Consider the following 24271-nt stretch of genomic DNA (forward strand, 5'->3'; position numbering starts at 1 on the left):
GGGTCATATGACTCCAGGATTAACAGGAGGTAGCATGATGAAATAAAAGAGAATCCCTATCTAGAATGGGGAAGACCCTGGTTCTAGCTCCAGCTCTGTTGTTCTATGACTATGGGAGAGTCAGTTTTCCTCCTATAGGCTTTAAAATCCTCATCTGGGAAAGATCATTCCCTGCCTAGCTGATCTCAAAGGATGGCTTTGAGAAATAGAACTATAGCTTCCAGTTGCTTCAAATGTGACTTCTCATGTTCTTGGTATAGAAATATTAATATATACCCAGGAGTCATGCTTCAGGAACCTGTGATTTTGTCTCATGGCTAATCCTTCTGCTGACAGATTTTTGACTCCTCAAAGGTTAGTAGTTGTTCTCCCAGCGTTGTCCTTGCTTTCTGAATTGCTGAGAGGAGTCTCATCCTTCTAAGTTGATCAACTTACAGTGTTGTTAATGTGTCCAATTCTGCTCCCTCCACTCAGCATCAAATCCTATAATTCATTCCATGTTTCTCTAGAGTCTGAAAATTCACAGTTTCTTATAGAACAGTAGTATTCCATAACATTCATATACCATTACCTGTTCAGCCATTCCCCAATTGATAGGCATCTCCTCAATTTCCAATTCTTTGCCACTACAAAAAGAGCTGCTATGAATATTTTGGAACATGTAGGACTTTTCTCATTTTTTATGAGTTCTGGATATAGGTCTAGTATTGGAATTGTGGGGTCAAAGGGTATGATGATCAGTTTTATTGCTCTTTGTGCATAATTCCATATTGCTCTCCAGAATGGGTGGAGCAGATCACAACTCCACCAGCACTTGCATTCTTATTTCAATGGATCTGTGATTGGGGGTACTTTCCCTAGCTTCCTTTAGATTAGGGGTTCATGGTTCTCTTGGTAAATCTGGTGAACTGTATGAATCCCTTTTCAAAACACTGTTTCTTAATGCATGAAACAAATGTAAATAATTACAAATTATATTGAAATTTAGTTATCAAAACATTTAAAGAACAAGTTTACAGACCCCACTTCTTAACTGAGTGGTACAAATTACACTTTTCTCATGCTTGAAAACTTTGGTTCATATCCTCCCATAAATCTTTCACTCAGTGTGCTAGGGACCTTCTTTTAGACCCCTTGTCATTATGAGTATCAGTGATGTACACCCTTGGAGAGAAGAACATGGACCATCCATCAAATTATACCTTAATTTCTCTATGTGGCCAAGCTCACTTCCTTTACTTGTCTATGAGCTTTTTTAATTCTATGAGATTTTTACTTATCCTGTTGGTGATATTTTGTAGCCTACTTATTTCTCTTTGTCTCCCCATTATCTTTTGATGACCTATAACTTTAAGTGTTTAGAGACTATGGGATTTCATGCATTGCAGTTATATGGCATCATTGGAAGAATATTGACATATGGTAGCAGAGAACAAATTGGCAAAGATGGTACTAGATGGAAATAGTCAATGTGGGAAGATAATCATGTTAATACACTATTGGATGAGCTGTGAATTGGTATAACTATTCTGTGAAGCAATTTGGAATTATATTTAAAAAAGAATAAAATGTTCATACCCTCTGAGCTAGAGAAGGATGTATCCTAAGGTGCCCACTGGAATGGAGGAGTAGGAATCCTTGACTTGGGTATTGGAAGAGAGAGATAATGAGGTTTACTAAGCCTTTTTCCCTGAAGCCATCTGGATATATCTGACTAGTTTTCAGGGACAGACAGATCCTTGGGAATATGCAGTAGGATATGAGACTGAGATCTTTTTGACGTGGTAGAAAGAACACTGCACCTATATTTAACTCTGACATTTGCTGGCTTTGGACAATTCACTTAAAATGCCCAAATCCCAGTTCTTTTTTTTTCCCTAATCCAACCCCTTAATTTAATTTAAAATGATTTTATTCATTTAAGCATTTATTTTCTTTCTTCCTCTCTTCCCACTGGAAAAAAAAAGATCTGTAACGAATACATAAATAATTCCTGAATTGACCTTGTTCAAAAGATCTCATTCTGTTCCTTGAGGCCATCTCCTGTCAGGAGGTGGGTATTATCAATTATTGTTCTTCTGGAATTATGATTGGTCATTCAGTTGATCATAGTTATTAAGTCTTTCAAAGTCTCCTCTTTTTACAGTGTTGCTAATGTATATTCTCGTGGTGTGCTCACTTCTGTATTAGCTCATACAAGTCTTCTTAGCTTTCTCTAAATGGTTCTGTTAGGTCTCACATCACAAGTTTTCTATGACATACCATTGTTTGTTCAGTCACTTGCTAATTGTTGGGCATTGCCTAAATGTCTAGTTCTTTACCGCTATAAAAGAACTGCTATATTTTTGTACATGTGGAGGAGTCTTTTCCTTTTTTAAAAAAAAATTTCTTCGAAGCTATAGACCTAGTAGAGATATTGCTAGGTAAAAGTCACAATTTGATGACTTTTGGGGTCCAGAAGAACTGGACTAATTCCTATTTCTACCACTGGTACATTAATGTGCCTGTATTCTCAGTCTGCCAATGTTAACTTTTTTTGGGGGGGTTAAACCTTGCCTGGGTTTGAGATGGAAGCTCAGGCTTTAATTTCCCTTTCTCTATTAGTGATTTAGAACATTTTTTTTTCATATGGCTATTGTAGTCTAAATTTCTCCCTTTGAAAACTGCTTTTTCTTATCTTTTGGTCCTTTAACTATTGGGGAAGAGCCTCAGTTACTTAAGCTATAAAATGGGGATAATAACACCTGAAATGCCTGCTCATGGGGATGTGGGACAAAGAGCTATAGAAATGTGAGTTGTTATTTTTATTACCACCCCATGTGTAAGATATGTTGATGTCACTTCTGCCCCGCAGGCCATGATCGGCGTTGCCTTTTCTCTAGGCTTCACTGTGGGTCCAATGATTGGGGCCTACCTAGCAAGGGAGACAGATAAAGGAACCGTCTTCTACTTCTATGCTGCCTTATTGGCTCTGGTGTTTGCCATCTCTGACCTGCTGTTCGTTTTCTGCTTCCTTCCGGAGACACTCCCTAGGGAAAAACGGGTAAGACCTTAGTGGGGTTTATTTGGGGTCATTGATTTATAGCTCAAAGGGATCATTGAGGCCACTGAGTCTTCCATGGTACAGATGAAGATGGGATACTTTTAAGTGCATTGTTCAAGGTCACATGGTTGGAAAACATCTTCAGTAGGATTGGAACTCAGGTCTTCTTGACTCCAAGCCCCCCAGCCGTATCCTCTGTCCCACCAGCTGCTGCAAATTCTATGTGGAATGAGTTGGAAGGGTCTGAAAAATTCAGGACAGATGTTTAATAAGAATGGCCTCAGAGGGCAGAGGCAGTCTGGTTGAAAACCAGTGGGTGGACTAATGGAATACTCTGTATGTGGAGATACCCATAACCTTATCTCCCTTCTCTCTGTGAGGCTTACAGCTAGGGAGGGAAGTCAGAGAGTTAACAAGTATATGCTCACCTGCTCTAAGCAGAGGTATCCAGAGGGCTCAGCGGACAGAGCGCTGGGCCTGGGGCCAGGAAGACCCTGGCCCTGGTAAAGAGCCCAGGCTTGGAGCAACTCTAGGGGTGGAGGTGTGTCTTCCAGGCATGACAGCCAGTAGTTGTGAAGAGACACGGGGTGTGTAGGTAGACTACATGAAGAGAATGTGGTGGCGGCGGGGGGACCAGGCTGTAAAGAACTTTCACAGCTAGAGGGTCCTTGGCTGATCCTGAAGTGACAGGAGTCACTGGGGTTCTGCAGTGAGGAGGTGACGTGGTCACCTGGACCCTTGGGCAGGGAGTGGTGGCTGCAACAGGGTGGCAATCTCCTACAAGGAGACGAGGGGGCCCCTGCCCAAGACACAGTAAAAGCAGGATCTTCAAGACTGGGCAGCAAGTTGGATGGTGGGTCAGTAGGAGAGAGGACTAGAGGCTAAGGCCATGGCCCTGGATGTGGTTCCAGATGTCTGGGACCAGAGTGATATCCTCAACAGGGATAGGAAAGTCATGAAGGTTTCTGGGGGAGGGGAGGAAGAGAATGAGTTCTGTTCTGGACATGTTCAGTTGGTGATGTGAGACTGGAGCTGAGGAAAGAAGTCAGGGCTGGATGATGGTTTGACCATCCTGATCTTGATAATAATTGCACCCAAGGGAATTGCCAAGATAGTCTAGTGGAAGCTTCTCCTCCTCCTCCTCCTCCTCCTCCTCCTGCCTCTGCTGCTTCTCCCCCGTTCCCTTGAAATGGACCCTCCTGGTGCCTCTTTTGTGAAACAGTAGCTGAGGAAACCCCTGGACTTGCCATGCCCGATGAAAAGCCGAAGGAAGGAGTCAAGACTGAAAGCAATGACCATGTTAATTTGAAGGTGGCAGGGCAAGATGGTTCGGTGGTGCAATTTAAGATTAAGTGACACACACCACTTAGTAAACTAATGTGAATGACAGGGTTTGTCAATGAGGCAGATCAGATTCCAGTTTGATGGGCAACCAATCAGTTGGAAATGCCCAGCTGGAAATGGAGGATGAAGATACAGTTGATGTATTCCAGCAGCAAACGAGGTGTTTACTAAAAAGAGAACCTGCAACTGTACTCCCAAGGAAGACAATACATTCACAATTAGAAAACCAAGATTTATTTCATCCACATCCTGACTACTGCAATATAGTTTTCTCTCTTTGATTCCCTTCCCCCATTCCTTTATTGTACATAAAATAGCTGGTGTATATGCATAGGCATAATGTGTATTTTTTTTTAAACTAAATGGCCAGTGGTATGTTTTGATCAACATCAAATGGAGATGGGGAGGGGGAAAAACAAACTGGTTGTGTGAAAATATCCCTTTTATCAATTAGTGGCATGTTCATTCAACTTTTATCTTTATATTACAGGAAGTTATCTTGCTCTCACTGTTTGACAACAACAATAACAACAAAACCCACAAAAAAAAATCCCTGCATATGTTGTTTGATTGGATAATTTCAATGTTTTTCTTTTATCATTGTAAAACCAAGGACTATTTTATAACTCTTTTATACATAGCTGTTCCATGTAGGGCAATCTCTGTCTCTCAATAAGGATAAATTACTATAAAGAAACTTATCCCAGATAGTCTTCCCTTCCAAGTCAACCATCTTGTTGTTTAAATGATCGTCTTGTTTAAAATTAAAAAAAAAAAAAGATAGTCTGGGGAAGAGAAGACAGCAAGGCTGGGCTCTCCAGCTGCAGTCTCACTCACAGACCATTGCTAGACTCTTATTGGAAAGCATGCCCAACTCTGAGGGTCCTGCCAGACGTCATCATGGTATCTCAAGAAGCCTGGGGCAGAGGTGATGGGCTTAGTGTTCCACCCATGGAGCCGTCCACACTCCTGGGGCTCTTTGCCTTAGTTCTGCTACCCCACAGCAGGCTCTTTCAGCTATTTTCTGCTTCAGGAAGACCCTCTGTTCAGGTTCCTCATCTGTAAAATGGTGATAATAATAGCTCTTACCTCAGTGGGGTCTTGTGAGAATTGAATGAGATAATATATGCAAAACATTTCACAAACAAAGAATTTGGTAAATGCTGGCTATTATCATAATGATTTGAATTATCCCAGGGCTAGAGAAAGAGAGTTGCTGTGTCAGTCCTTGGAAACTCTTTCCTCTGGCTTAACTGGGCCTCCTGTGTAGGTGAGGAATGAGGGAGGGAGTAGGGGAAGAGGGAAGGAAAGTGAAAAGAAGGAGGAGGGAGAAGAAAGGAAGGAGGAGAGAAGGATGGAAGAAACAGAGGGAGGGAAAGAGTATAATGAGGCTATGTTCAGAGATTAGTAAGCTATCTAGTCTTCTTTTTAAAAAAATGTTTTTTTCCAACAAAAATCTGCCTGCCTTCCTCCTTCCTCTTCTTCTTCCCTCCTCCCCCAAGAACAATCCAAAACCAAATTGCTGTTATAACAAAAGATTCCTGTTTGGGGCGTGCCTCCATGTTCTCTCAGAGCCCCTCGCCTCGGTGGGGGGGGGCATCTGGCCTTCTTGCTCATTCCTGCTGCCAGCCTCTCCATCCTCCCTGCTCCAGCTGGGCTGGGGGGAATATGTGGCCCATTTCTGAGCAAGCCTTCCCTCACGCACTCACCTTGCTCTGGACCTGGTTTTGGATTTTTTTCCTTCTTCATCATGTTAGAAAACACTGGAGCTGATGGGTTGGGCAGGGGTGTTATGTGAACAGAGCTGACCCACATGTGGGGTTTGGTGCCTTTGTCAGATCCCTAGGCAACCCTGACCAGCTGGGTGAACCTGGGCAGGTGGATCACTTCCTCCTTTCAGGGCTTGCTTTCTCATCTGTAAGGTGCCCCTCATACCTGGACTCTTGGCAGAGCCTCCTGCTTCTCCTCTCTCTTATAACCTCCATGTGCTACATGCAGAGCTCTGAGGGGCTTCTCCTTCCAACACTGAAAAACATTCAGAAAAACCTCATTGTGCAATCTTACAAGACAGTCCTTATAACAAAGGTTTCCTTGGGAAACTTGAAGTCACAGAAGTTGTCAGTCATTAGTTTTGTGGCTTATGGTTTAGTCCAGGTTGTTTCCCCTTCATTTAGTCTTCTGGCCTTCTGGCACCCCAGGGACAGGCTCACACAGCTCTAGTGGAAAGCATGGGCCTGCTTCTCCCTAGTTGGAGTGTGGGCTCCTGGAGAGCAGGTGTGCTAATTCTGAGAGGTGAAGGAGAACCATCAAGAGCTTCCTGAGCAAGTGAGGGGTATGATGAAGCAGATCATGGGACATAGATCAGTAAAAAACAATCTTACAACACAGAATCCTGGAGATGGAGGGGTTTGTCAGCTCTCTCTATTTTACAGAAGAGGTGGAAGGGAATTGTCTTGGACAACTAGCTGGTAAGTGAGAGATCCCAGGTTTCTGACTCAAGTGTGATGTTCTTCCCCCTCCCATTTGAGACCTCCCTAAGCCTAGGAATAGAACCACCTAGCCCTTTCCAGAGCAGGCTTGAAGAGGTGGGTCTGACCTGTTATGCCCTTGGCCGTGGCCAGTCTGCTGTCTGGAGGGGCTGTGCTATGTGTGGGTTATTTGTCTTCCCAGGTTTCTTCTGTTATATCTGGATTCCAGGCAGCCTCCGACTTGCTCAGCCCAGTTGCTTTATTCCAGTTTTTGGCTGTCACCAGAGGGAAGAACTCCCCCTCTAGAGACAGTAAGAAGCTTCCTTCATACATTTTGGGACCCTGTGGGGTTCAGGGCATGGCTGGGGGGATTTCAGTGGGAGGTGATGGCCACTTGTTCCTGAAAAACTCATTTGGAGGGAGCTCCTTTTGGTCAGGATCTCTTCAAAATCAAAGAGCAAAATTGGGGTCAGAGCTAGAACTGAAACCCAGTCCCGAGCCCCAAATCACTTGCTCCTTTCCCTGTTTGCTGGGGGTGGGGTGGGGGTGAGGTCAAGAGAATGGCTTGGGACCAGAGCGGGGCAGATTTGGGGAGGGGGAGAGGAAAGGAACAAGGACACCAAGCAGGGAGTCTTAATCTGGGGTCCGGGAACTTTAAAAATCTTTTAGTCACGGTGTTTGCAAAGAATTGGTTTCCTTTCTATTTTATTTTATGCATTTAAAAGGATTGTTCTGAGATCTTTAGGTTTCCTCAGACTTCTCCACAGGGTCCAAGACACAAAAAGGGTGAAGAAGAGAGGGAGCTGAGGAAGACTGGGTGGGGAAGAGAAGCAAGGCCTTAAGGACCAGGCTCACCCCCTTAGGTGTCTCTGCCGTTTCGCCCTCCTCTCTTCCAGATCTCCAGAATCTCAAGGTCCTGGGCCTTGTTTATTTCCTCTATCTCTTCCTGTTTTCCGGACTGGAGTATACATTGAGCTTCCTCACGCACCAGCGCTTCCGATTCAGCAGGTAGCTATGTGCATGGAGAGTCCTGGGCCTGGGGTCGGTGCCTCCAGAATCCAGGGATTGATCTCCCTGTGCATTCTTTCCTTTTATTTGTTCTTCGGTTCCATACCTGGGATGACTCCCTCTTTAATGACCCATGGAAAGAGCCCCGAGCTGGCGGTTGGCCCTGGGCAGTCGCTGGGAGCACATGGGGTAGGACCCGTAGTGTTGACTGTTTTACAAATGATGAAGCCAAGACTGGCCAGAGTCCATCAGCCAGTGACTGGTCACATGGCTGGTAAGTGCAGAGCCAGGACCACGTCCAGGCTGAGGGTGGAGTCTGAGAACAGTTACCATCTGATCCCAGACCTGGTGAAGGCGGCCAGGCCGCCCCCCTGCTCCCGTGGACTTTTCAGGCATTAGTTATGTCCCCTCCCAGCCTGTGTCCTTAGCCCGTTACTTAGATCACCTGAGGCTTCCCCTCCCAGTCTGACAAGGTTTGTCTTGGACTATGGGAGCTCATGCTGAATGGGTCAAGTGGATGGAAGTCTTTGTTCAGAGTTCAGCCTCCTCTGGTCCCTCTGGGCTGCACGGCCCAAGGAGAACTGAACGCCGGGCCTTCTGGGGAGATGACAGAGCTCCCCTGATTCAACCACATGAGAGGCGGCTTCTGCACTCTGGTGACTCATTTATATTCTTGGAACCAAGAGAATACTCTGACAGCAGGGAAACCAGATAAGTGAAAAGGGAAGGGAAGAAGGAAAGAAGGGGGAGAAGACAAGAGAAAGTATGGAAGGGATGCTTCAGATCCCCTGCTTTCCAGGCCACACACAATATCCTTTTTCCCTATGTGTTTTGAGATCTATGGAAAACAAGACTCAAAATAAAAATAGTACCATATAAAATACTAGAAGAGTCAAATGTCACAGTTAAAACTTAGGAGGCAAAAAAACTAAAAAAAATTTTTTTCAGTGAGAGCATTTATAACTTGGAAACCAAATTCTACAAATCAGAACTCGATTTATTGTTTTGTTGATGAGACTTTTAAAAAAGTAATTGAGGAAATGTTAATAATGGAGATTAAATTTTAAAATGTGCCAAAAAAAGAGGAGAGAACATCTAGTTCAGCCTCCCAGTTTATAGGGTGGTTTTCTGGATTCCTCAGTAGATTATCAAGTTTCTACTTGGGTATTTTCAGTGATTGAGAACTCAGTGTTTACATTTTTTATCAGTTATATTGACATGAAATCTACCCCATTTGCAGAAGAAAAGAGTTGGGGCCAGGGTCATAGAGTTAAAAGCCATCTTAGATACTAAAAAGAATATCATGTAGGAGGAAGAATTAAGCTTATCCTTGGCCTCCGAGAGAAACCTAGCAACAATGAATGAAAGTTGCAGATAGATTTCAACTCAATATATGGAAAAACTTTCTAACAATTATACATGGAAATTTTTTCCCCATCTTTTTGGGAAACAATCAGAGTTAAGTGACTTGCCCAGGGTCATATAGCTACTAAGTGTCTGAGGCTGGATTTGAACTCAGGTCCTCCTGACACCAGGGCCTGTGCTCTCTCTATTGTGCCATTTGACAGCCTCTTCATGGAAATTAAAAACAAAAAACAAAAAACCTTTGAGCTATCACTTCACACCTGTCAAAATGGCACAATGAAGTAAATGTAACTCAATGTACAGTTCTGACAAAACAGACTCTCATTTGTTGCTGGTAGAATTACACATGTAGGATCTTTTTCAGAGAGTAATTTTTCTTGTACATGGTAGTTATAAAACTAATACTAATAATAATAATATTCTCTATCAGATAATCCCATTATTGGGAATATACAGTGAAACATTAGAAAACAAAAAAAGGTTATATGCTCAAAGGTTTTCCTAGCAGTATTATTTTTCATGTTAAAGAGCTAGAAGCAGGGGCAGCTAGGTGGCTCAGTGACTAAAGCACTAACCCTGGAGTTGAGAGAAACCAAGTTGAAATCCTGCCTTAGACAATGGACACTTACTAGCTGTGTGACCCTGGGCAAGTCACTTAATTCTGATTGTCTTTTTTTTTTTTTTTTTAGTTTTTGCAAAGGCAATGGGGTTAAGTGGCTTGCCCAAGGCCACACAGCTAGGTCATTATTAAGTGTCTGAGGCCGGATCTGAACTCAGGTACTCCTGACTCCAAGGCCAGTGCTTTATCCACTGCACCACCTAGGCGCCCCCAACTCTTATTGTCTTTCCAAGAAATGAAAAAATAAAAAGCTAGAAGCAACTTAAATGTCTAAATAGTAAAAGATGAGGTAAACACCTTGGTATGGTGCAATTAAAACTAGGAGCATGAGAGATGGTTCCAGAGTTAGAGAATCCTGAGTTCGTGTCCCACTGACAGATATCCTGCCATGTGACCCCAAGCAAACACCTCGCCACTTCAGTGACCCAGACAATTTTAAGACTCTTCAAGATGCTGGGAAGGTGTTGACCTTTATTGATAAGGCTGGTTACTTAAAAAGAGCTTCTTACTTTGTTACGATGTAATCACAGCTTGGATCTATTAACAATGAAATATGAGAAATATTTTGAAATCTAGAAAGACCTTTTTGGTAATAATTCAAAGTAGGGAGAAAAAAGCAGAAACAGAACAAACTACAATTAATGACAACAAAAGAAAAGAAATATACCAAAAAATCCTGATGACTGAAAAGGTATTGAGATTAAGAAAAAGAAATGAATGATTTTGCATTTCATGTATTGAATAGTTCCTAAGCAATATGACTTAGTTGTAATGATGTTCAATATTAAGTTTATATGAACTATTTTAATGTTTTAAAATGTACAGTGACCTGCCTTTGGAGGTAGTGACTAGAGGTCAATCAGGTAAAGGCTGGATGGCCATGTCGGTGTTTGGGAATACTGTGGATGAATGTCCTATTCATATAGGGATTGGAATGGATTTCCTATGAGTTTCCTTCCAACTCTCACACAAACTTTGAGCATGATGTTTTCCACATACACAGAAGGACTGGCTTAGAGGGGGTTGTCCTCCTGGCAGTCTCTACCAGTTCCACAGAAAGAAAGCTGCCTTCTCTTCCCACAAACACGTTTTGAAACTCGGCTTTGGAACTGATTGTGACTGAAAAAACAGTTGTCCTGGGAATGTCCTGTTGATTCAACCACTTCTGCCTGGGTGGATGGGTGTGGGATCTTGGAAGGAGAAAACTGTCCTCCAGGGTCCTAGACTCTGGCAGGAAGACCCTGGGGACTGATGGACTGCCTCGCTCCTTCCCTAGCATGCAGCAGGGGCAGATGTTTTTCTTTATCGGGATCACCATGGCAGTTATCCAAGGAGGCTACGCTCGACGGATCAAGCCAGGATGTGAGATTAAAGCAGTGAAGCGGGTAACCATAGCTCCCTTCCTCCCCTTGATACCCAAACTGTCCCTCTCCTCCTTCAATCTTCTCCCCATTAGGGGTGGTCCAGATACCATTTGGGGAAAATTATGAAGGCAACCCTTCCCTTCTGACCAGTACCATGCACTTAGGCCCCTCTTTGTGGGAATTAATCTCCTGGGGAAAAAAAAATCAAAGGGCCGGTCTAATTGGGCCCAGGATCTGAGGGTCTCTAACTATGTGGAGTTCTGTTTTCTTGCAGGCCATCTTACTTTTGATCCCAGCATTCTTGATAGTCGGCTGGGCTTGGAACGTGACCATGCTAGGTGTGGGGCTGCTACTATATTCCTTTGGTGAGTTGGGGCTTCTTCCCTGGAGCAGTCCCTATTCTCTTGCCTGGGGGCCAGCGAAGGTATGCGTGGCTGCTAGTTTAGATTTGGGAAGAAATAAACACTGTCTGCACCTGAGGAATTTCCACTAATATAAAAGATCCCACTTAATACACTGTTTGGTCACATATAGCCAGCAATAAATAAATGTTTCTTCAGTCCTTCCTAGCAAGTTAAATAATTTAAATGACTCCTGGTGACAGGCCTGGGGGAAAGAAAGACAGAACATAAAACTGCCCCTGCCCCTGCCCCTAAGGTGGGGAAGGAACAGCGTGTCATCAGAGAAATATATACCTGATGATCTGAGGAGAAAAGAGAGAAGACTCACCACTGGGGTTTTAGAGGAGGTGGCACCTAAGCTGGGCAGGGGAGGAGGGTGGACCTGCCAGAGTTTGGCAGAGGGAGTCTAAGGTATGATAAACCAGGCAAGTTGGGCAGGAGGCAGACTGGGAAAAGCTCTCAAGGCCAGGGGGCTTGTTGATTCAGGTCATTCACCTGCTCTGAGCAACCCTGGAAAATCCCTCCACTTTCTCAGCCTTCAGCATCCTCAGCTGTCATATTGGCAATACTTACAAAGACACCGTGAGGATGAAATGAAAGGGGGGAGTGAGAAAGAGTATTATACTATAGATGGAAGTTATTATTAGTAATAAGACTATCAGGGAGGATGAAGACTAGGGATACTAACATAAGCGAAAAAGACAGTTCTGCCCCAAGGAACTCACATTCCAAGGAGGGAAGATCTCCAGTTCTGAGTCTTGGTGGCTCCGTCTGAAGAATGCAGAATGACTGGTCAGGGCCCTTCCCTCAAAGAGAGGCTCCTCGAAGAACTCAGCAATGAAAAAAGGGGGCCAGTCAGTGTGAGGCTATTCCACTTAGACTTACTGCGTCTGCTTTTTACTTTGAGTCTTTTTTTTAGGGTTTTTTTTGCAAGGCAATGGGGTTAAGTGGCTTGCCCAAGGCCACACAGCTAGGTAATTATTAAATGCCTGAGACCGGATTTGAACCCAGGTACTCCTGACTCCAGAGCCGGTGCTTTATCCACTACGCCACCTAGCCACCCCTTTACTTTGAGTCTTAATGGCTCCCCACGGAACCCCATTCATTCTCAACCTTTGTTTTTCCCTTCACTTTCCTCCCCACTAGTTCCTCCCCTGCAGGCTTCCCTGCTTGTGGAGAAGACAGTAAGATAATAACCAACATTTCTATACTTACTGTTCTCCCTTCAACCTTGGGTGAGATAATTCAGTTATCCCATTTTACCAAAGGTGCAGAGCAATTAAATGACTTATCCAAGGTCAATAAGCAGCAGAGCAGACCTCAAGATCCAGGTTTTCTGTTTCCCAGGCTGGTGTTCATTTTGTTTGAGACTGTAGTCTCAAGGCCATGGTTTAGAGAAGTTCTGGGAACCCTCCCTCCCCCATGACCCAAGCAGAAGGTGCCCGACCAGGAGATGAATTCCACCATGCTACCTGGAAGATGTTTTTTGCGGAGCTTGGGAGGACTGTAGGGTTAGTTCAGCAGAAAGGAACTGCAGCCTTGGCAGTCTTAGCTTCTCCCTCCTCCCTGTACGTCATCAGAGCCATCTGCTGGGAGCCTAGAGGTGTCTGTGCAGAAGCTAGGTGAGGATTTGCTGGTGGTTATGGAGGATAGCCTCCTTTCCTTCAGGGTTCCTAGGGGTGGAGATAAACTCTGGGCTGCTCAAGGGGAGACTTGGAACTCACTTGGACCTTCTTTTGCAGCTGCTGCCATTGTGGTACCTTGCTTGTCGGCAGTGGTCTCTAGTTACGGTAAGAAGTGGACATGGGGCCCTAAGCCGGGGGGAAGAGTTCTAGGCACCTGAAGAGGACAGGGAGAGAAGGGACTTAACCAATGGGGCCTTCTCTGTCTGACCCTCCCCATCTGTTAAAGCCCACTTTAGATCCTACCTTCTTCCTGAAGCCTTCCATGATTAATCTAGTCCATGCTGATCTCAGTCTCCTCTGACTTCTTGGGGTCCTCCCAGCCTTAGGGTCCCTCATCTGGCTTCAAGTCTTCATTCACTTGTCAAATCAGAGAGCTCAGGGACTAAACCTTCTACCAAGGTCCAGAGCTGATGGAGTGGTCTTTAGTCTCTCCATAACTGACCCACAAGGTGCACTTGTAGTTACTGGCTGGGAAGGAGCCCAGCTGGCAAGCAAACAGTTTTTAAACACCTACTATGTTTCAACACATAAACCTAAAGAATGAAGCAACCTACCCTATCAAGGGAGATAAGGTACATACGTCTTACCTACCTCTAAGTGTGTATAGATACAAACATCTAGTCGTGTGCATGTATGCACACAAAACAAATATGAGCTAAATACAGACTATGTAAGGTGGGAGCTCTAGCAGGGGAGGGGAGTCAGCAAAGCTTTGTGTGGAAGTTGGTGTGTGAGCTGCATTTTGAAGGAAGAGGTGAAAGCAGGGAGTGAATATGATGCATAGGAGGATGGCCAAGGCAGAGATACAGTAATGAGAGCGAGAGAATAGTAGAGAATGAGGACCATGAGGGAGGGGAAGGGTGACAGTAGGTATGTCTGGTGTGAGATGGAAGTGATGCATAATGGGGCTGGAGGGCGGAGGGGGGCTGGGCTGTGAATGGCTTTAAAAGTCAAACTGGGATTTAGCTGTGATCCTTGTGGTGATAGAGAGCCAATAGAGTTTTTTTTAAAATTTTTTTCTTATTTAAGGCAATGGGGTTAATGGGGTTGCCCAAGGTCCCACAGCTAGGTAATGATTGTCTGAGGTCGGATTTTAACCCAGGTCATCCTGGGCTGGTGCTCTATCCAATGAGTCACCTAGCTACCCCAAGCCAGTGGAGTTTTTATAGGGGAGACAGATAGTCTTCATGATCCATTCTCAAAGGGAAACTGCTTTGGCTATTGTATGGAGAGATCAGAGGCTGGGAGAATGGTTAGAAAACTGACAGGTAAGGGGCCAGAATAAAGTTGGTGGTTATGTGTGTGGGAATGGGAGAGATAGAGAGGAGAGAAGCAATGAAGTTAGAAATGGTAATATTTAGCAACTGAGGGGATAGATGTAGTGAGGAGCTAAAGATAACTTTTTTTTTAAAAGATAACTCTTGGGCAGCTAGGTGGCACAGTGGATAAAGCACCGGCCCTGGAGTCAGGAGTACCTGGGTTCAAATCCAGTCTCAGACACTTAATAATTACCTAGCCGTGTGGCCTTGGGCAAGCCACTTAACCCCATTTGCCTTGCAAAAAACAACAACAACAAAAAGATAACTCTTGAGGTTATCAACTTGGGAGACTGGTAGAAATGGTCCTATTAATAGAAATAGGAAAGTTTATAAGAAGGTGAAAGATAATCAGCTTTGTTTTGGACATGTTAAATTTGAGATTTGTCTGGAATGTTCAGTTTGCAACATCCTTTAGGCAGCTGAATGATTTGGAGCTGCTCAGAGGGGAGGTTGGGGTAATCCTGTCTAAACTGGGAGTCATCTGTATAGAGATAGCATGGGAGCAGAGGTAGTCATAGAAAAACTGTATAGAGCCTAGGACAGAGCTTTGGGTAACAGCCCAGTTGGGGGGGGGAGGGGAGGAAACTGGAAAGAACAATTATAGGGGAATGAGGAGAAAATTACGTCCTCAAGTCCCAGGGAAGAAAGACTATGAGGAGAAGATGGTCAACTGTAGCAGTAAGGTCAAGAAGGATGAAAGTTGCGGGGGGGCAACCCAACCATTAGATTTCTTAAAGAAACCACTGATAATTTTGGAGAGAATAGTCCCAGTTGAGCTATGAGGTAGCAGCCAGATTGAAAGAATTGAATGAATGAGAAGATGAAGATGAAATGAATTCAAGGAGAGTAAGATAGTCATTTTCCCCCCCAGTTTAACTGAAAAATGACTTTACGATATAGGATGAAAACTTGTGATGGTAATTTAAGGACTGAAGAAAGTTGGACATGTTTGAAAGCAGGGGAGGAACCAGTCTATGAAGAGACTGAAGACTGAGAGGAAAATATGCTGGAGAAGACAGGAGGAGATAGGATCTAGAACCCAGACCACTTCATTATCAGAATTATCACCAGCAAGGATTTTTTGATCCATTTGATGTCCCCATAACAGACAAAGCCCACAGCTACACTCTTCCCATTACCAAAATTGGAGATACATAGGGCAGATTTCTTTGGTGTATTTTCTAACTCGAATGTCTATACTTTTGCACAAGCCATTCCATGCTTGGAATGTAAGTTTAAGATAAAAACAAGTTTACCAATATGTGACCAAAATGTGCACACTCAGAGATTACACTCCTAGACATATGCCCCCAAGAATTCAAATTTAGAAAGGTCCCATATGCATTCAGATATCGATAATAGTACTTTCTGGTAGCACCTGTGTTGAAATTACCTTCTCCTTAACAGGCTCGGCAGGTCAGAAAGGCACAATAATGGGGACACTGAGGAGCCTGGGAGCTCTGGCCAGGGCTGTGGGACCCATTGTCTCAGCTACAGGTAAGTTGATGTGGGGGAATGGATAGGAGTAGGAATGTTCAAGCACAAAATAACGTAGAAACAATTCTCAGTTATCTTGGCTCTTTCCTGGGAGTCATCTTGTTCATTTGCCAGAGATGGTAGCAGTGGTAATCTCAGATTAATCACTTTTGCCTCTGTTGCTTCTGGTAAAAAAAAAAAAAAGTGTCATAAAAATATACTTGAAGTTGAGTTTTTCTGGGGCTGTCACAAATTCCTAGAGTTCTGTTCTTTGAGACAAGGTGGTAACCCTAGGTTCCTGAAGACTCTGCTAGTGAAACTAAGACAGGTCCTATTGGGCTACTAAGGCTTGAAGTACAGATCTGATGACAGATGGACTGGGAGTCTGGTGTCTGAGAATGTGCTCTGCTAAGTATGAAGTTGGTTATCATTGGAAATTAGGTGGTGAGAACAATCTGAGATGTCTGAATCACAGCTTAAAGTATGGAAATGAATAGGCTCTTGGCAAGGGATGCAGTATGCAGGGAAGGTTCTGGAGAATAACATCCATGTGAAACAAGATGTGTAGATCTCATTAGAAAACTGGATTTCATCATGTTGTATCCTTGTGTTGCTTGTCCAGTTAGTAGCAGAGCAGTGTGTCTGTCATCATTCATGTCGGGAGGGGGTGGTTAGGGTGGGAGGGAGAGGATTTGGGGTGGTGCCTCTTAGGAAAAGGTTTTTCTCAGCTCCCTTCTGCTTCTTGTCCTTTCCAGCAGGCAATGGAATGCTAGGTATGGGATAGGGTTTGGGGTGAAGATCCTCCTCTTCCCTCTGGTGCTTATATATTCCAAGTTTCAGGATTTAATTGATGACTAGTCATGCAACCCCATGGGGAAGAAATGAGTAGTGAAGAGGCAAGTCTGTGCAGAGACCCACAGAACACACCAAGAAATTTCATTTCTAGGGCGGCTAGGTGGCATAGTGGATAAAGCACCGGCCTTGGAGTCAGGAGTACCTGGGTTCAAATCCGACCTCAGACACTTAATAATGACGTAGCTGTGTGGCCTTGGGCAAGCCACTTAACCCCATTTGCCTTGCCGAAAAAAAAAGAAATTTCATTTCTAAAGGGTACTGTCTCCATCAGTTGTGGTTTCCCCATAACCCTTTACAGTCAATGCATGGAATCAGATTATTTTTCCTACGTATGTGGCCTGGGAGGTAGGAGATTGGGGTTCTCTGCGTGGCTTTGCCACTGATTCACTGTGCAAATTTGGAGAAGTTACTTAGATGCCTGGGGTTGAAATATCTAAAATCCTCTGATCACATTCTCCTGTTCTTACTTCTGAGCTTGTTTTCCTTCCAGGTTCTCTGTCCCTTCCTACTGTGCTCAACTTTCCCTCCCCTTACATTCTGACCCTGTAGTTGAATTGTAAACTGTCCTGTCTCAGATTTCTTGTCCTTCTGCTCCAAACCTCAATCCTGAAGCACCTGCATATCCCCCATCTCCCTCTGCTCCTACTTGAATTCAGAAGAGGTCTTATGCTCATGCCAGGGATGTGACAAGTTGGTCATTTTATCTCTGTTGGATCCTCATGACTGCACAGCAAGCCTCTTCTATTGCCCTCCTCACAGCAGCAATTCCTCCTCTCTTCTCTTTTCTGGTCATCCTCTTCCCTCACCCTCCACACACAGACCACCTTGCCACCTTGCTGTTGTCTCTCCACATCTTGTACCTCACAATCCTTTTTTCATTCATCCTTACCCCAGTTTTCTACTTTGCTGTAGTCTCTAATGACCTTTCTTGTGTCCTTGATGCCAATCTCTCCTCCTCTGGGTCCCTCTTCTTTTGATTGTAGCTCCAATCTTCAATTTTTCCCTATCTTCTGTCTTCCTTGGTGCCCTCAAATATGGCTAGGTCTCTCCTAACCTTACAAAAGCCCTACACTTGATCCTACCATCCTCTCATGTTATTATCCTACATTTTTACTCCTTTTCATTTAGTCAGAAAGCATTTGTTAAGTATATGTTATGTTTCAGGCACTGCACCATGAACTGGAGATACACAGAACGGCAAAACCTGTCTTGTCCTCAAGGAACCCACACAAGAGATAAATAAAATAGCTAGAAGGAAATCTTAGAGGAGAAAGCACTAGCAGGCAGGGGAAATTGGGAAAAGAGGATTTGAGCTAAGTCTTAAAGGCATGGAGGAGGGAGAAGTCTCTCAGAGGGGAGCAGGAAATCAGTACAGCTAATAGTATATGCATGGAAAGGAATAAAATGGGAGAAAACTGGAAAGATAAGAAGGGCCCAGGTTATAAAGAGCTTTAAATACCAAACAGATGAATTTGTATTTGATTCTGGAGTCAAGAGGGAGCCGCTAAAGCAAGGACTGGCAGTGAGGGGGCATGCCTAGTGTATGGGCTCAGCCTTTGCAATCAGAGGGAAGGAGAGTTTCTGCCTCACCTGGCAACCCCTCACCACACATCTCTGAACCCCTAGAAAAATGTGGTTTATACTGCTATTTCCTCTTTTCCCACTTCTTACATTCTTGTTCCTACCCTTACCAACACACCTGAAACATAAAGAAGTTAATGAGCTCTTTGGAAAATGTTGGTGTCCTGTTTATATCATCTTTGAAAATTTGTCTTTATACTCTCCATACCTTTTTTAGTTTTCATGACTTTGATTATCTCTATGAAGAGAACATCTAGATCCATCAATTCAGCTCTAATGTGTCCAATTCCACATCATCATTGAACACCTACTAGGTGGCTCACAGGCATCTCAGACTCTTTACATACCAGATAGATTTCAATGTCTTTCCTCCAAATCAGCTTCTCTTCCAGACTTCCCTTCTGTTGAAGTTTATCACCTTGGCATCATCATCCTTGACTCTTTTATCATACCTCCTTCCCCCATCTAATGGACACATTTTGTCAATTTTTAGTCTACAAGATGTTAGTCACACCTGTCTGCTTCTATTCACATGACTAGCACCCTAGTTCAGGTCCTTATCATTTGCCTAGACTCTGATGACAAACTCATTTTTTTTCCAAACTCTTATTGGGACTCTCTTCTTGTCACTTCCTTCTCTAAGTTATTCTCCTGATAGCATCAGACATCGTACTAAATTACAAAGCTGACCATGTCACTTTGCTGCTTGAGGACCTCCTTAATGCCTCCAAACTCTTCATTGTGGTATGAAAAGCCCTTCAGAGTTTAGTTCTATCTTTCCTTTCTGGGTTCATTGTGCACATTATAGCTCAAGGAGAATAGAAGTTTTTTGGTTGCAGGAACTGTTCTTTTGATTGGTTTTTACAATCCCAGCCATGCTTTGCCACCTAGGTACTTTCTACTGTTGGGATTGGACTGAAATAAAGGGGGGGGGTGAGCATATCTAGATTATTTCTCATGACCTCTTTTTGTTTTTTATGATTCTTTAGCCTAATCCTGAGGCTGGAGTAATTTATGAAATCAGGACCTGACCCATACCTGCTCAAAGGTTGAGCTCATTTGCACACCTTTAAAGGCCCATCATAGTTTCTGATCACCTTCTTTCATTTTTTTCATCAAATTATTGGTCTTTTTTCCTGTAAAACCAGCTCTTATTTTTATTAATTCAGTGATTTTCTTATTTTTTATTAAGCTCTTTTGAATTTCTGGATTTCCAATTTGTTTACTTGGGGATTTTAAACTTGTTCTTTTTCTAGCTTAGTTTTCATGCACAATTCATAATATCTTATTGATGTGTTTTAGAGATCCAAATTTTCCCTTAACTGCTTTGACTGCATGTCATGTATTTTGGTATATTGTTTCATTGTTGTCAGTATCTTTGATAAAATTGTTTCTATAAGGGGGCAGCTAGGTGGTGCAGTGGATAGAGCACTGGCCCTGGAGTCAGGAGTACCTGAGTTCAAATCCGGCCTCAGACACTTAAATTACCTACCTGTGTGGCCTTGGGAAAGCCACTTAATCCCAATGCCTTGCAAAAAACTTTAAGAAAAATTGTTTCTATATTTGTTCTTTGATCCACTCATTTTAGGATTAGTTTCCAATAAATTTTTAATCTTTTCATGGCCCTTTATTACATCATGATCAGCCATTCTACATTTGATTGTGAAGTTTGTATGTTATAATACATGGTTAATTTTTGTGTAGGTGCCATGTATTGCTGAGAAAAAGGTATATTTTTAACCCCATTAATTTTTTTCCTAGAGGTCTAGCATATCTAACTTTTCTAAAGTTCTATTCACCTCCCTAACTTGTTTATTTTGTCAGATTTGTCTAGATCTGAGAGGGGAAAGTTGAGGTCCTCTCTAGCATAATTTTACTATTTCCTCCTGTACCTCATTTAACCTCTTTAGAAATGTAGATGCCATACCATTTGGTGCTTATGATTAGTATTACTATTACTTCATTGTCTATGGTAATTTTTACCAAGATATTTTTTTTGGTCTTTTAATTAGATCTAATTTTGCTTTTGCTTTTCCTGAAGTCATACTTGCTACCCCTGCTTTTTTTTTTAACTTCAGCTAAAGTATAATATATTCTGCACCAGCCTTTTACCTTTACTCTGAGTGTCTGCTTTATATGCATTTCTGGTAAACAACATATTGTGGGATTCTAGTTTTTTCACCCAGTCTGCTATCTGCTTCTGATTTTTTTTAAAGAAAGATTTTATTTGAGTTTTACAATTTCCCCCCCATTCTTGCTTCCCCTCCCCCACCCCCACATTTTACATTGTTTACATGTTTACATGGCTTACATTTTACATGTTTACATTGGTTCTGTGTTATACATTGATCTCAGTTGAATGTGATGACAGAGAAATCATATCCTTAAGGAAGAAAAATAAAGTATGAGATAGTAAAATTACATAATAACATTTTTTTTCTAATTTGACAGTAATAGTCTTTGGTCTTTGTTCCATAATTCTTTCTCTGGATACAGATGGTATTCTCCATTGCAGATAGCTCAAAATTGTCCCTGGTTGTTGCACTGAAGAGATGAGCAAGTCCATCAGGGTTGATCATCACCCCCATGTTGCTGTTTGGGTGTACAATGTTTTTCTGGTTCTGCTCATCTCTCTGCTTCTGTTTTATAGGGGAGTTCATCCCACTCACAATCACAGTTATTACTGTGATTTCCCTTCATCCTGCCCCTCCTCTCCAGTGTTTTGCTTCTGACCACCACCTCCCTCCCAATTTATCCCCCCCCCCACTCCCTAACAGGGTATGATAGATTTCTACACCAACTCAGTGTGTCTGTTATTTCCCTCTGAGTAGAAGCTGATGAGAGTAAACTTCAAGCATTGCTCACCCCCTCCCTTCTTTCCCTCTACTGTAATTCGGGCTTTCACATCTCTTCATATTATATAATTTACTCCACTCCCTCTACCTCTCTTCTCCCAGTGCCATCCTCTTTCTTATCCCTTAATGATTTTTATATCATTTCATCTAAATCAACATATATCTCTATGCTCTACATATACTCCTAACTCTCCTAATATAGTTTTTAAAAGACAAGTCTCATCTTCCATGTAGGGATGTAAGTAGTTTAACCTTATTGAATAATATGTTCTCTTGCCCATTTACCTTTTTTATACTTCTCGAATTTTATTTGAAAATTGAATTTTCTCTTTAGCTTTGGTCTTTTCATCAGGAATGTTGGAAAATTCCCTATTTCATTGAATATCCATTCCCCCCCCAAAAAAATAAGGGTATGCTGAGTTTTTCTGGGTAGTTGATTCTTGGTTGTAACTCAAGCTTCTTTGTCTTCTACAATATCATATTCCAAGTCCTTTAGTTCTAGAACATCAGGGCAGTTTTCCTTGATAATTCCTTGAAGGATGCCATCCAGGCCTTTTTTTTTTTTTTTTGATCACGGCTTTCAAGAAAGTCCAATAATTCTTTTTGTTTTGTTTTGTTTTTTGTAAGGCAATGGGGTCAAGTGATTTGCCCAAGGTAGGCAATTATTAAGTGTCTGAGGTCAGATTTGAACTCAAGTACTCCTGAGTCCAGGGCCTCAATCTATTTCCCAGGTCAGTTTTTGTTTTTCTAATGGGGTATTTTACATTTTTTTCCTGTTCTTTTTTATTTTGTTTAATTGATTCTTGATGTCTCAGAGGCATTAGCTTCCACTTGCCCAATTCTAATTTTTAAAGAATTATTTTCTTCAGTTAGCTTTTGTTTATTTTGTTTATTTTGCCAATTTTGCTTTTTGAAGGAGTTGTTTTCTTTGGTGGCATTTTGTGCCTACTTTTCCATTTTTTTTGTGCTTCCTTTTCCAAGCTGCTGACTTTTTTTTCATGGTTCCCTTCCATAACATTTCTTTTCCCAATTTATTCTACTTCTTTTATACAATTTTAAAATCTCTTTTGAGCTTTCTGGGGATTTTTTTTGACCTCAGACCAATTCATATTTCTCTTTGAAATTTTGCATATCAGCCTTGGACACTGTTGTCCTTCTGGCATTGATGTCTACAGCTGGCCCACTATGCCTGGCCTGTTGAGCCAGGACCCTGGGCCTTAATTGCTGGTCTGTGTTGGGACTAGGAGCCTCCTGTTGGATTGCCCAGACACTGCCTGCAATGGCAGGTGCTGCCCTTTTAATCCAAATGAGACAAAACTTTCCTGAAGTCCTTCTAAGTTGTCTGGGGATGTACATTCTTTTGTGGGTTTTGTAGTTTTGAGGTATGAATTAAGGGTATTTTGAGGGAAATTACAGAGAACTTAGATAACTTACTGTTTTTTTCTCTGCCATCCTGGCTCTGCATCTCTGGAATCCTTTCTTCCTTTTTCAGAGGAGGAAAAAAAAATGAGTGGCGCTTAGCGGGAGTAAATGATGATGACCTGGTGAAAATTTAATTTTCTAATTAAGCTTTTTTCCCCCCTCCCTTATTTTTTTTCCCAATTTTTCATGCAAAGATAGATTTTAACATTGATCCTTTTGCAAGCTTTTGAATTTCACATTTCTCTACCACTCTCTCTTCCCCTTAGTGAACAATCTGTGATATAGTCATGTTTAACATATTTCAATACTAGATTGGTAGTGAAAGAAGAATTAGAACTAAGGGGGGGAAGAGCTCTTGAGAGAGAAACAAACAACATAACAGAGATTTCAAAAAGTGAACCTAGTATGCTTTGCTTTTCATTCAGACTTCATATTTTTTCCTCTGGAGGTGGATGACATTTTCCTTAAAAGCTCCCTCAGAATTATCTTTGGTCACTGAATGGCCTAGTTGATCATCTCACAGTGTTGCTGGGTAGTTGATTCTTGGTTGTAACTCAAGCTTTTTTGTCTTCTACAATATCATAGTTCTATTCACTTCACTCACATGCAAGTTTTTCCAGGCTTTTCCAAAGTCTACTACAGAAACACAAGTTATGAAAAATTGTTTCCCTGTTTTCTGCCTTCTAATCTTGATTGTATTGGTTTTATTTATGCAAAAATTTTTTCTTTACCTCCATCCTATCTTCTCCCTATTTGTATTCTTTCTTATTTCCCCTTATTCTTCCTCACCAATGTTTTGCTTTAACTGTTGTCTGACTTGCATTGTCCTTTCCAGTTTCCTCCCACTTCTCTGTAGCATAAGACAAAAATTTTTTAAACTTCAAGTATTGTCAGTAACTCTTTTTCTTAGAATGATTTTATTTATTTTGAATTTTGCAATTTTTTTCCTCATCTTCCTTCCCTCCCCCCCCCCAACAGAAGGCAGTCTGTTAGTCCTTACATTGTTTCCATGGTACACACTGATCTCAGTTGAATGTAATGAGAGAGAAAACATATCTTTAAGGAAGAAACATAAAGGATAAGACATAGCAAAATTACATAATAATTTTTTTAAAATTAAAGGTAATAGTTTTTGGTCTTTGTTCAAACTCCACAATTCTTTCTCTGGATACAGATGGTATTCTTCATCACAGATACCCCAAAATTGTAACTGACTGTTGCACTGATGGAATGAGCAAGTCCATTTAGGTTGATCATCACCCCCATGCAGTAACTCTTTTTAAAAAATTTATTTTTGGGACAGTTAGTTGGCAGTTAGTTGGCACTGTAAATAGAGTATTGGTCTGGAAGTCAGGAAGACCTGAGTTCAGATTCAGCCTCAGACACTTAATAATTGCCTAACTGTGTGACCTTGGGCAAGCCACTTAACCTCATTGCCTTAAATAAAAGAAAAAGAAAAATTTATT

The 24271-nt window shown here is 42.2% G+C and overlaps 1 protein-coding gene across 6 annotated transcripts in view; it reads left to right on the forward strand.

Moving 5' to 3' along the window:
• The window catches only part of MFSD10 (major facilitator superfamily domain containing 10), a 51108-nt gene that overhangs the window by 17124 nt on the left and 9713 nt on the right, over positions 1-24271 (forward strand). For all 6 annotated transcript variants that reach the window (XM_074229896.1, XM_074229898.1, XM_074229895.1 and 3 more), the window contains 7 exons: positions 2855-3043; positions 7058-7166; positions 7752-7863; positions 11124-11232; positions 11486-11576; positions 13355-13402; positions 16024-16113. In XM_074229896.1, the coding sequence (XP_074085997.1) occupies positions 2855-3043; positions 7058-7166; positions 7752-7863; positions 11124-11232; positions 11486-11576; positions 13355-13402; positions 16024-16113 (748 nt within the window). The remainder of the gene's footprint in view (positions 1-2854; positions 3044-7057; positions 7167-7751; positions 7864-11123; positions 11233-11485; positions 11577-13354; positions 13403-16023; positions 16114-24271) is intronic.

The sequence above is a fragment of the Macrotis lagotis genome, chromosome 3, assembly GCF_037893015.1.
Source record: "Macrotis lagotis isolate mMagLag1 chromosome 3, bilby.v1.9.chrom.fasta, whole genome shotgun sequence".
NCBI lineage: Eukaryota > Metazoa > Chordata > Mammalia > Peramelemorphia > Peramelidae > Macrotis > Macrotis lagotis.